The following is a 12585-nucleotide window of genomic DNA, read 5'->3' as shown; positions in this document are numbered from 1 at the left end:
GCTATCAGGCCCCGATCGTGAGCTGTGGTACAGGACATGATGAGAAATTATCTGGTGCCACCTCCTGCCCCCCCATGGTGAGGCATCATGGGGAATGTCTTCCTGACCCCCAGGCTCTGCCCCAGGGCCTCCTGGGAGATGCAGTTCTAGCTTCAGCTCTGCTGCAAGGCATCGTGGGAGAGGTGTCCACAGCGCGGTGTTGTAGGGAACTGTGGGGAAGGTCATGTTAACCTGGGTTTTGATGGTGTGGATTCTTCAGATGGTGTTGTTCTAACAGAAGGACACCGCACGAGAGACACTCCAAGCATTTTGTGGGGAAACACGGAATTGAAACTCTGAAGTTCATTGTGCGGCAGACTTTTATAAAATCCTTGTATACTTAAAATCCTCGCAGGACAGTGCAAGTGCAGTGAGTGAAATGACTAGCTAATCCTTTACCTGCAAGCTCTGGGATCCCATATGGGCATCGGTTCTAATCCCAGTGGCTCCACTTCCCATCCAGCTCCCTGCTTGTGGCCTGGGAAAGCAGTGGAGGACGGCCCAAAGCCTTGGGACCCTGCACCCTCGTGGGAGACCTGGAAGAAGCTCCTGGCTCCTGGCTTTGGATTGGCCCACCTCGGCCATTGTTGCCATTTGGGTAGTGAACCAGTGGATAGAAGATCTTTCTCTGTATCTCCTTCTCTCTGTAAATCTGCCTTTCCAATAAAAACAAATCTTTTTTAAAAAATCTTTGTATGCTCTTTCGTAATATGTTTTTTCCCACAAAGGCCTCGTGATTGTCTGGCATGTTTGGGCTGTAGGACACCGTGGGAGATGGGGTTATTCCTCCCCCATTTCTTCATCCTGTCTCTTGGTCTCTTGGTCTCCCTTGGTCCCATGGCTTCAATCTCTGTCCCCTGCCACTGGTCTCTCTGCAGTGCCTCTGGAGTTCCTGTCGTGGATACAGCAGCCTAGGGCAGGCCAACATCCTCCGACACCAACAAGGCAGTTCAGCGGGGCCCTCCATGGGCATGCCATGCCTGGAGCTGCCAACCAGACTGGCACCTGTGCCCCAGCCCTGTCCCCAAATCTAGATGCAACAGAGAAGGGCAGATAGGGTACAAAAACTTTATTTCTGTAGAAAATAAATAACACAAATATTAATAAAAACAGCCAGAGCCACCCTAACAATTGTCAGGACAAAGAACCAGCCCTTGGCCAGATGTCAGGGCATCCCTGGCAGATACACAGTAGGCAGCTGGGAACTCACAGGCCCGGAGAGGTTGGCACACGGGCCTGGGGTCACAGCACCTGGAGGTCAACCGGGCTAGGCGTGGCAGGACAAGGTGGTGCCCCGGGGCCTGCCCGGGGTGGAGGTGGGGCTGCGGCTCAGTTCCAAAAGAGAGTAATCCCCCCTAGGGTGGAGGTCAGGAGCGCTGAGGTGACCAGGAGGCTGAGGTGAGCAGGGCCCGACCGGGGCGCCAGCGCCGAGCGGGGCTGGGCATCTGAGGCTGCGTTGTTGCAGCCACTGCCAGTGCAGCACGTAGTAAGGTTGACATGGCTCAGGCCAAAAGCCTCAGCCACGTGCAGCTGGTGGCACCAGGAGACGGTGGCACAGCCTCGGATCGTGTAACTCAGGTTCCCCAGCCCTGAAGAGACAGAAGCATGGAATAAGCCTCTCAGAGTCTGGAATTCTCAGATGGGAAGGACGTCTCTCCTTCTGGGGACACCAGCGTTCCCACAGTGTGGCCCAAGAACCCCCCGGTCGGGGTGGAGGTTCCTGAGACCCATGCGGGGGTAACCTGCAAAGCCAACATTAGTTTTCTAAGGATGCTGAGACATGCTTTGGCTTTTCCACTTTCTGGAGCTTTCCAGAAACTCCGAGACACAGGCTATTGCCACAGACTGAACGTGGAGCATATGTGAGGCTCCAGCTGGCTTCTCTCTAGCCAGACACGAAAGCCATGTGCGACACACATACACACACCAGTGCCTGGCTTCTCGCCGCAGTTCTTTTGTTTGGGAAAACACAGACATTTTTCATAGAAGAAAAATGTGACTTATGTTCCCATATATAATGAAAACTTGAATTGTACTAATGAATCAATAAACAAACCTCTACCGTTTCTCAGGTTTGATTTTTAGTGCAGTCCACTAAGAGCCTGAAAAAGTCTTAAGATAGTGGCCTGGGCATCGCTTCTCGGCTTTTTGGCTAAGATCAAGTGAAGAAGGTGGCCTGGGGCCTGATGTGATAGCCTAGTGGCTAAGGTCCTCCCCTTGCACATGCCAGGATCCCATATGGGCACCGGTTCTAGTCCCGGCAGCTCCACTTCCCATCCAGCTCCCTGTTTATGGCCTGGGAAGGCAATAGGGGATGGCCCAAAGCCTTGGGACCCTGCACCCATGTGGGAGATCCGAAAGAAGCTCCTGGCACCTGGCTTTAGACTGGCCCACCTCCGGCCTTTGTGGTCCTTTGGGGAGTGAACCGACAGATGAAAGATCATTCAGATAAATAGATCGCACTGCGGAGAGACCTTGCTAGGATGTCAGGAGTTTAGGTGCCCACAGGAGTCCCGCCCCACAGAGGCCCACATTTCCCCAGCAGGTGTCCGAAGGTTCCAGCCTCTCCCAGCCTCCCCCAGGGCCTCACCGTTAGTGCCCGTGGCTTCCACACACCGATCCATGGGCCCCCTGCAGTCGGTGAGGGATGTCTCCTCCGCGGAACACCCGTGGGTGCTGTTGCCCTCGCAGCTGTAGCACCGGAGGCCGTTGGGTGGCAGGTGGTGATGGTCCAGGGCTGTGGAGAGCACAGAGGCCGAGGCCGAGAAGTCAGCCACCAGGCTCAGGGCTCCTGCCCTCTCGGCCCGCCACGGGCAGCACGTGGGGAGGCAAACCAGCCGAGAGGAGCTCCGGCCGTCTTCTGCGTCTAAGTAAACTTTTAAAAAATTAAGAAAAATGGAAAGTGCGTGAAAATGCACACTGTAAGAAGACGCTATGCACGGATTTCAAAAGCCACAGGCAAGGTGGAGTTTGGCAGTCAAAGAAATTAAATGAAAACCATGAGGTGCACAGATGTGGAATGCCTTTGGCTACAGTGGGGCCTCTGGTTTTTCTTCGCCTTCTTCTTTTTAAATTATTTACAAGTCAGAGCATCAGAGAGGGAGGAAGGAAGAGGGAGGGAGATCTTCCATCCACTGGTTCTCTCCGCAAATGGCTGCAGCAGTCAAGGCTAGGCCAGGCCAAAGGCAGGAGCCCAGAGCACCACCCGGGACTCCCACGTGGGTCCAGGGGCCCAAAGCCTTGGGCCATCCTCCGCTGCTTTCCCAGGCCATGGTCAGAGAGCTGTTTCGGAAGTGGAGCAGCCGGGACAGGAAGCGGGGACCATACGGGATGTGGGGGTTTTGAGCAGCAGCCATCAGTGGCCCCTCTGGATCTTACTCCAAGGGGATGGAGCAGAAGCGCTGCGGGAAACACAGTGATACCGAGTGACAGTCTGGAAAACATGGAGAAGCCCCGAGCCTTGGGCTGGCAGGAGCCGAAGCAGGGAGAGTGGAGAGGAGGATTCTGCAGTGAGGCGGGCAGGAAGTCGCCAAGGCTGAGCCCGGGATGGCGACTGTGGTGACGCTGGCAGTGGGAGGAGCTTCAGGGGCCGGGGAGCAGGCAGATGGGGCCGGTCTGAGTTCCCACAATGTCCTTCTCCAAGAAAGTCAGTAGGGAGAGGGTGCGTGGCCCACGCGTGACTGTGGGGGGACCTGCAGGGGTCCCCCCCGCCCTCCCCCCAGGCTCACCCCAGTCCCCCCCCCTTACCAGGGCCTCTGTTGCAATAGGAGGTGTTGCAGCACCTCAGGAAGTGGAAAGTATGGTTGTTGTGGAAGCCCGTGGGGCCTGGGCAGCCGGGAAGCTGGCCGCAGCCGTAGGTGTGGTGCTCATCCCTTAGGCTACCTGGGGAGCAAAGAGCAGAGGTCAGAGGTCACATCACAGGTAAAGGGCTGTAGCTCGATTTGCCCACAGAGCAGCTATTCCTTTTGCCTCTGTCCTCCTTGCAGGATCCTCACTTTCTTTAGGAGACTACATTTCCCAGCCTCCCTAGTCACAGGATGAAATTCTGGTCATGTGATACAACAGGAACTATTTAAATGGGATTCTTGGAACGTGACCATGAAGGCTGGAGCGCTGGCAGCCATTTTGGACACCAAGGCAGCTTTGAGAATGGATGACATGAGAAGGCCTCTAGGTCCCTGCTTACTCTGGGACTGTCCTAAAGGCCCTGGACTGGCAATCCCCTGTGATCTGGGTCCCCAGGGTGGGGGGCCGGGACTCACTTTCCAGGCTGTGGTAGCTCACCACCTGTAGGCACTGCTCCTCAGGACGGCGGCACTGCAGGCTCTGTTGCCTGCTCCTCTCGCAGCTCAGGTCTGACGAGGCGCAGGAGATGCATTCCAGGTACCGACCCCTGGGGAACGTGGCCACGGGGTCTGTTTGGCGGGGTGGGGGAAGCTCCATAAGGAAGGGGGCTCCGACTCCCCCTCCTCATCCTTCCCTTCAACCCACCCAAGCCCCGCCCCTTCTGCCTCCTGGATCTTTCTGGAATCCAGATGGCCCCAGAAGGATGGTGCTAGCTCTCGTCACTGACCCTGCCTCTCCCTGCTCCAGACACTGCCGTGGCTCCCTGCTGTCCTCAGAATAAAAGTCCAGATCCTCAAGGCAGCACTCAAGACGTGTCTATGGCTGGGCCTGGCTCTCCCTGCTGCCCCGTCCACGGGCTCCCTGGGTCTCCTCCACGCAAGCTGCTTTGATCACCACTCGTGTCTCCACCCCAACCTGCCTAGGGGTGGCAACAGTCTCCAACATGACTCCCAAAGAGCCTGACTTTGGAATTTAGGCCCTTGGCAGTGAACGCTGGAGTTGACCTTGCCTTGAGGCAGGCGATTGGAGATCCACCTCAAGCTCAGAGCTCGGGTTCCAGTCCTGGCTCTGCTCCCCATCCAGCCTCTGGGTCATCTGCGTGCTCGCTGGCAGCCAGCAGGGGGCGCCCCAAGCAGCTGAGTCCCTGGTACCCAGGTGGGGGACTGATGCGTTTCCGGTTCTCAGTTCCCCCGCTTTACCGCTGCCATGGCTGTGGTGGGCACTGAGGGGATGAACCAGCAGTTGAGAGTTGTCTAGTCTGTCTCTCTCTGACCGACAGCATACTGAAGGCAAGCGAAGACACAGCGACTTCTGCCTGGCTGACTCTCCGCCAGCTTGCCGGGGTGGAGGGCAGCTGCCACGTTGCACGGACACAGTCTCCGGCAGCACCATGGACAGGCCCCTGTAGCTAGCAGAGGAGGTCTTGGCTGAAGCCGTTGAAAAGCTTCCAGACGCGAAGCCACGTGGGGAGCGCCCGCTGTGGTCCCGACTGTATTCTCCTGACAGATTCTGAACCACAGGAACCCGGCTGAGCAGCCAGTGCTGTGGCATAGCAGGGAAACGCTGCCATGTGCAATGCTGGCATCCCACATGGGTCCTGGCTGCCCCACTTCTGATCCAGTTCCCGGCTAATATGCCTGGGAGAGCAGCAGAAGATAGCTCATGTGCTTGAGCCCCTGCTGGTGCGTGAGAGACCTGGAGGGTTTCAGCTTCCTGGCTTCACCTGGCCTGGTCTGAGCTGTTGTGGCCACTTGGGAAGCAAACCAGCGGATAGAAGTTTCTCGTTCTTTGTGTGTCTTTCAAATAAATAAGTCTTTTTTTTAAAAAGTGCTTGGGAACCATGTGCAGTTTTTCTAGAATGAGCATTTGTGGTCCCCTTACACGCTGTCTTGGGGCATTGCGGAGTCTCGCTCAGCGATCCACTTTCACTTCAGTGGGAAGCTTCCAACTGGATCAGTGTCTTTTCCTTGGAAACACGACATCATTCCTTGGCCCAGGCCTTGGCGCACACTGGGGCCTAACCATCCCTGCCTGACCCCAGATATCCGGCCTGAGTCCCGGCCAAGCCTTAGGAAGCGCTAGGACTGCCTGGGCCAACGCATCCAGCTGGCAGGCAAGTGCAATTAGGTGAATCACCTCCCTTCCCGGCCAAATCATCTCCTTCAAAGAAACACAGCTCCCAGGCCCGTGCCTTGCCGTCAGTGCCAAAGAGCTGTGGCAAGGCTTGCCGCCAGGGTCTCGGGCCTCTTCGGGAGGCAGGGGGTCCCCTGTGTCTAGCCCGGGGTGCTGTCTCCCGACACGGCTTCTGGTCTGCTCGGCTGGCGGCTGCTCACCCATCTCTCCCAGCCAGATTTCCCTCGAGCTCCTGACCTGCAATCTAGCTTCTTCACCAATGTGCCTGGCTGCCACTCAACCCCCCGAGCTTCCACCTGCAGGAACCGAAGCTCTGACTTCTCCCTCGGCTCGGTCCTTCTGCAGGATGCCTCATCTCAGCATCGCAACAACCCAGATCCTCAGGGCAGGGACAGCCCAATCCCCTCACCCTCGGCTTCTGAGCAGCCATCTACTGTTCCGTTCTCTAGGTAGTACATCTTTCAAAAAAAAAAAAAAAATAGTTCCTTGAGAGAGAGAATCCCTGTCAGCTTGTCTGCCCACACATGCCCATGGCAGGCAGGAGAGGAGCATGAAATTCCAGCCAGGTCTTCCACGCAGGTGGCAGGAATCAAACCATTTGACCCAGCCCTGCTGCCTGTTGGAAGGAAGGTGGAGGCAGGCGGTAGGGGTGGAGCACCTCAACCAGCATCCTAGCTCGCAGATCTCCCATCCAAGTACTAACCAGGCCCGACCCTGCTTAGCTTCCGAGATCAGGCGCGTGCTGAGTGGTGTGCCGTGGATGCAGCTGGTAGACCAAGCTCCCATCACACATAGACCTGTTCTTGCTGTTCTGTTTAGACTCTATGGAGCACAGCTGCTGAGCTCTGCATTTCGTTATTGTTCTAGATTTCCTATCTGATTCTTTCAAACATGAATTCCAGGTGCTAAAATATATCTTTTCCTCTACTTATATATATATATTTGCAAAGACTTATATATTTGAAAGGCACAGTTCAGAAGGAGATGGAGGACAGAGTTCTTAAATCTATTGATGCAATCCCCAGTTGGTCACAATGTTTAGGGGTCGGGCCAGGACAAAACCAAGGGATTAGGAACTCCGTCCTGGTCTCCCACATGTATGTCAGCAACCCAACTACTTGGCCCACTTTCTGCTTCCTTGCCAGGTGTGTTAACAAGGAGCTGGCTCAGGAGTGGAGCAACTAGGACTCGAAATGGCGCTCAAATGGGGTACTGGCACTTCAGACTGTGGCTTAACCCACTGTGTCACCACTCCAGTCCCCCTATTTTTTTTTTTTTAATATTTATTTGGATTGGAAAGACAGATATACAGAGAGGAAAAGAGACAGAGTGGAAGATCTTCCGTCCGATGGTTCAATCCCCAAGTGGTCGCAACAGCTGGGGCTGAGCTAATCTGAAGCCAAGAGCCTCTTCTGGGTCTCGCATGCGGGTACAGGGTCCCAGTACTCTGAACTGTTCTCCACTGCTTTCCCAGGCCACAAGCATGCTGGTTCTAGCTGCTGCGAACTTCCCTGTCTAGTCAGCACTGAGCCACTGCGAGTCTGTTTTCCTGCCGAGTTTGCTTTTTGTTCCTTGGTCCGAGGGTACCTTGTAAGTTTCGATTCAATGCTAGACAGCACCAGGCAAAAGCTGCAAAGGGCCCAAAGGACTGTCATCTTCAGGAGCGGGCTGGGGTTTCCTCCTAGCCAGGATTTGACCTCAGGCTTCTGTGGGGTTCAGCTAGCGCAGTTTACTCATTTGCTGCTGGAAGGAGGTCCCAGAGGAATGCCGGAGGGTGGTCCCCAAGCCCTTTCTTGCTTGGCCCTGTCAGTATGCCCGGGAGCTCCTGCTCTCAGGAGGCCCTCGGGGTCCTGTGACTCAATGGTTCATGCCCAGCGTGTGAACTTCAGGCTGATAAGGCAGCTGTGCACATTTGGGGAGGCCCTGTTGAGGGCCATATCCTTTCTGGGGTTTCACTTTTCATCACGCAGACACCCTGGCCACCCTGGCTCGAGTCCAGCGACTCTGCCTGCATGGGCTCCATTCCCCGACAGCCTCCCACCCGCACGCCACCACGGTCAGGCAGTTCCTGGAACTCAGGCCTTCTCCACTTCCTTCAAGCACCCCAAGTTCCTCCCTCCGCTTGCGACTCTCCAGGGACTACAGAGAGCTGTCTGTTTTCTCTGTCCCGTCACCCGCAGCAGGACTGGCCTGATCCAAGTGTCTCCAGCGTGACTGCAGCTGCACAGCTCAGCCATCGCTCAGCCTGCCTCTGTCTGCGCAGAGCCATCGGCAGCTGTCCCTCTCCTTGCCTGATTCGTCCCTGTGTCCTCCTTCAGCTGGACAGTCTCACCCACCTCTTTGGCCAAGTCTCCTGCCCTTTCTCCTATCTTCTCTTCTAGGATCAGAAGGACTCACTGAAAACTTGTGATCAGGCCCTGGCGGCTAAAGTCCTTGCCTTGTGGCCCAAAGCCTTGGAACCCTGAACCCGCGTGGGAGACCCAAAAGCAACTCCTGACTCCTGGCTTTGGATCAGCACAGCTCCAGCCATTGTGGTTGCTTGGGGAGTGAATCAGCAGACAGAGGATCTTTTTCTCAGTGTATCTGACTTTCCAATAAAAATAAATAAATCTTAAAAAAAAAAAAAAAACTAAACTTGTGACCACAGGGCAAGCATCGTGGGATATCAGGTTAAGCTTCTGGTTGCAATGTTGGCACTGGCTGCTCTGTGTCCGATCCAGCTCCCTGCTATGTGCCTGGGACAATTCCAGAAGATGATTCAAGTGCTTGGCCTCCTGGTGGGGTTTCTGGTTCCCGGCTTTGCCTTGCCCGAGCCCATGGTGTTATGACTATCTGGGGAGTGAACCAGCAGGTGGAAAATCTCTTTCTTTCCCTCTGTTTTTCAGGTTAAATAAGTATGTGGAGTGCAATGAGGAAGTCAGCAGCTGATGCCTTGCACTTCCTGGCTACACCGCAGCCCTACCAGTGGATGACAGCTTGTGGCCAGGATGGACGTAGGTTTGGAGGAATCAGGGTGGGTGGAGAAAGGCCTGGGCACAGGGGCTTTGACATTACAGGGATGGGTGGCTGGCCTTGGCCGCCGTCCTGTCCTACCAGGGCCAGAGCTCTGCTTGCCCTGCCTTCCCATGCTGTGGGAGCATCAGAGACCCCACCCTTTCCACACAAGGATTTGTGGGAGTTTCCTCACACATCTCCCAGGACCAGCTTGCTCAGGGGACACTTCCTCTCTCTGCCTCCCTTCCTCCAGCTTCCCTCCAGACTGCTCTGTCTCTGCTCCCGTCTTGGTCCCTCAGCAGCACTGCTGGGACCACGCCCAGGCCCACGGAGCAGGCTTATATGGGAAAACAGATGAGCCCGGTGCAATGGCTCAACTGGCTGATCCTTTGCCTACAAGCATTGGCATCCCTTGTGGGCATCAGTATATGGCCAGCTGTTCTACTTCCTGTCCAGTCTGGGAAAACAAAGAATGGCCCAAAGCCTTGGGACTTGCACCCACGAGGGAGACTCGAGGGAAGTTCCTGCTTCTTGACTTTGAATTAACTCAGCTGTGGCTGTTGTGACCATTTGGGGAGTGAACCAGCAGATGGACGGTCTTTCTCTGTCTGTCCTTCTCTCTGTAAATATGCCTTAGCAATTAAAATAAGTAAATCTTAAAAAAAAAAAAAAGCAAAGTGGAAAAACAGAGAGGTCTCCTACCTTCCCTGTGAGCCTGTGCTGGCTGCACACATACACACACACACACACACACACACACACACACAGCACGTGCAGGCCAGGCAGAGACTGCATGGCCTGGGCTGCTCTGCTCACCGAGTCTGGGCTGGTTGCACAGGTCTGAGGCGCACACAGTCTCCATGAGGCTGATGATTTTGTGGCCTGTTCGGTAACTCAGGGTCCTGTTGCTCTTCTCTGCGTGGGCACAGCCTCGCTCCACCACCTCCAGCTCCTCCCCACCTGTGAGTGATGGAGCTTCGTTAGCCTCAAGCCCCTTTGCTCCCTGCCGACCTCCACCACTCCTGGTCTTAACCGCCACCCACCGCTAGACCCAGGCCCTGCCGGGCCTCTCCCGTTTTCAGAGCTCAATTCCATCCTTTCTAGAGCGACCCCCTCCTCTGCCATGGGGACTCTGTTCTCTCGCAGTAAAAACAGGATCGTGGAACTTTCTGGATCCTGGAGACGACAGCAGAGACCTGCCTCCCACAGGAACTTGTCAAGGGAGAAGCCAGGCCTGGTGTCGTGGTGCAGTGCGGTTAAAGCACCTCCTGTAGCACCAGCATTCCACATGGGCACCGGGCACGTCCAGCTCCCTGCTGTGGCACCAAGGAAGGCAGTAGAACATGGCCCAAGTGTTTGGGACTCTGCCACTCGTGTGGGGGACCCAGGAGGTGTTCCTGGCTCCTGGCATCTGCCCTGGTTTGGTCCGAGCTGGAGAGTAAGCCAGAGGATGGATGTACCTTCTCTCTCCCTCTCTCTCTTGCTCTCTCTCTCCCTGTCTGTAGGCCTCTCAGATGAATACGCAAACAACACACAGCATCTCCCATCTCAGCATTTCCTTATCTGATTTTTGCTATCACAAACATTTTGCTAGGAACAGCCTGACGCACATGTCCCCGCACGCTGACCTTCAGCTGGGCTGCAGCCAAACCACCCTGGCCGTGCTGGGCACCTGGTCTGTGGCTCCTCACCCCCGGCCCTCCAGCTGCTTCTGCACAGCGGGCATGAGCTCACCTTCCCAGTCCCGTATCACCGTGGTTCTGCAGAGGTCTCGGCCGGGCTCACACTCCTTCACTTGGCAGGGCCCGGTGCGCTGGCACTGCAGGCACAGCAGGCCCTGTGAGACTGGGGGGCGGAGAGGATGGACAGGGAGTGAGGAGGGGGCGTCAGGGCCCCCACGCAGGGTCCTCCTCACTCCCAGCCCCCATGCTCCAGGTTCCAAGGCCTGGAGGGGCCCTCACCCAAAGCTGCCACAAAGTCCCGCCCGGCTCCCTCAGTCCCTCAGGGCTTTGTATTTCTGCCCTTGCCCCCTCCCACCCATGTTGCAAACTCGGTTAGGGGCGTTTTATCCTCGCCTCGTCCCAGCCATGCTATCTTTACACCAAGGCTCTCCTCCACGGCCCCCAAATCTCCCTCAATATTGTTTCAGCTCCCCACCATGCCTTTAGCTCCGCCCCGATTTCTGGCCACGCCCCCAGGGCCGCCCCGCAGATGCTTTAGCTCCGCCCCTACTGTGGCCCCGCCCCTGCAGGGCTCAGCCATTTCCGCTCTGCCCTACGGCTTCGCCCCAGGTTCTAGCCACGCCCCACGGTCTAGACACGCCCACAGCCACGCCCAGTTGCCGTGGCCACGCCCCCAGGCTGCCCCGGGTCCCCTCGCTGCGCCTAATGGTGCGTGATTACTCATTCTCTCGGGAGCTTTCCGGGTTATTCATTACCGCACCCGGCACCCCCGGCACCCACCCCGTCCTGACTCAGTTCCTTCTGCTTTTTCCTCTCTTTCCTCTCAAATCCGACCCCCCCCCCCGCCGACGTTTTCCGGAGGGGCAGAAGCAGGTGAGATGGTGAGGTTTGTGAGAGGGAGCTGGGGGTCCAGCCCCTGGGAGGGGTGTCCAGGGGTCAACTCTGCGGATCCCGGCCTCCCAGGACGCGCTGCGTGTCCACCCGCCGGGCTGGTCAGCTCCGGTCAGCTCCCGACGCGTGCCGGGCCCCTCCGGCCAGCGGGGCGCGGGGTGCACGCGTTCGGCGCCCGTGCACTCCCGGCCGGGCGTCCTGCAGGATTAGGGGGTGGGGGTCGCAGCCAGGCCCCGACCCCCGGGGGAGCAGGTATCTGGGGATCCGGCACCTCACCTGGGAGGCAGGTCTGGAGCCACAGCAGCAGCAGCGGCAGCAGCAGCAGCAGCAGCGGGCGGCCCATGTCCGGAGGGCAGCTCCCCGGCCTGTGCGCCCAGGTCGGCTCTTCTCTCCCGCTGGCTCCAGGAAGCCCAGTTTTGTGGCCCTGGGGCGGCAGGGGCGGGGAGGACTCCTCCCCCGGCGTTTTGCGAAATGGCCCGTCACAGCTTGGGCAGCGAGGGAGCCAGCGCGCGTGGGCGCCTCCCACTCCTCCCCCGACCTTCCTTCCCCGGGTGCGGCCGCCCCTGACTCACCGTCCCTGGTCACTGCGCTGCCCTTCCTGCCTGGTACATCAGGAGCCCCGCTCTGCTTCCTGCTGCTCTGGGGGCCTCAGCCTGAGGTGTGGGCATTTAAGCCTTGGCCTGCCGGGACCTGTGCAGGGGGGCGCGGGTGTTATTAGCTGGAGAAGTTAGAATTTCTGTGGGTTTTCTTAGGTGAGGTCAGGGTCCTGTGGTTGTGTGGGACACGGCGTGATTTCGAGGTGCGCACTAGAATATCGGGGTGTGCCATGACATAACGTCTGTCTTGTGGACACCACCGTTGCAGACGCGATCTTGTGGCAAGGTGGGAGTGGTACCCGTCCTCTAAAAATCTCTGGAGGCCACTGTCCTTGGAGGCTGTGCTTGCTACAAGATACTCCTGAGAGCATCAAAACCAAAATGGCCAAGCATCTGTAGGAATT

At 57.1% G+C, this 12585-nt stretch overlaps 1 protein-coding gene across 2 annotated transcripts; it reads right to left on the bottom strand.

Annotated features, from left to right (window-relative positions):
• Positions 1-716: 716 nt before the first annotated feature.
• PLAUR (plasminogen activator, urokinase receptor) lies at positions 717-11957 on the bottom strand. Of its 2 annotated transcripts, XM_040976205.1 has the most exons (7): positions 11862-11957; positions 10747-10857; positions 9829-9972; positions 4302-4454; positions 3787-3921; positions 2630-2776; positions 719-1628 (listed from the first exon to the last, which is right to left on the bottom strand). In XM_040976205.1, the coding sequence occupies exons 1-7, from the start codon at positions 11926-11928 to the stop codon at positions 1369-1371; spliced, it is 1017 nt and encodes a 338-aa protein (XP_040832139.1). In that variant the 5' UTR covers positions 11929-11957; the 3' UTR covers positions 719-1368. The 2 variants fall into 2 exon arrangements, with proteins under 2 accessions (XP_040832138.1, XP_040832139.1); XM_040976204.1 differs by lacking the exons at positions 9829-9972; positions 10747-10857; positions 11862-11957 and adding an exon at positions 4890-5477 and having other exon boundaries at positions 717-1628.
• Positions 11958-12585: the final 628 nt, after the last annotated feature.

Source organism: Ochotona curzoniae, unplaced genomic scaffold, assembly GCF_017591425.1.
Source record: "Ochotona curzoniae isolate NIBS_2020 unplaced genomic scaffold, NIBS_Ocur_1.0 contig_2699, whole genome shotgun sequence".
Lineage (NCBI taxonomy): Eukaryota > Metazoa > Chordata > Mammalia > Lagomorpha > Ochotonidae > Ochotona > Ochotona curzoniae.
The sequence above is the reverse complement of the archived record's forward strand: the minus strand, read 5'-3'. Positions and strand labels throughout refer to the sequence as shown.

Coding starts and splice junctions, on each gene's coding strand:
- PLAUR (XM_040976204.1), bottom strand. CDS start 5,436: ATGCCACAGCACTGGCTGCTCAGCCGGGTTCCTGTGGTTCAGAATCTG. Junction 3,922..4,301: donor GAGCTACCACAGCCTGGAAA/GTGAGTCCCGGC, acceptor TTTGCTCCCCAG/GTAGCCTAAGGGATGAGCAC. Junction 1,629..2,629: donor GGAAGCCACGGGCACTAACG/GTGAGGCCCTGG, acceptor CTGTCTCTTCAG/GGCTGGGGAACCTGAGTTAC.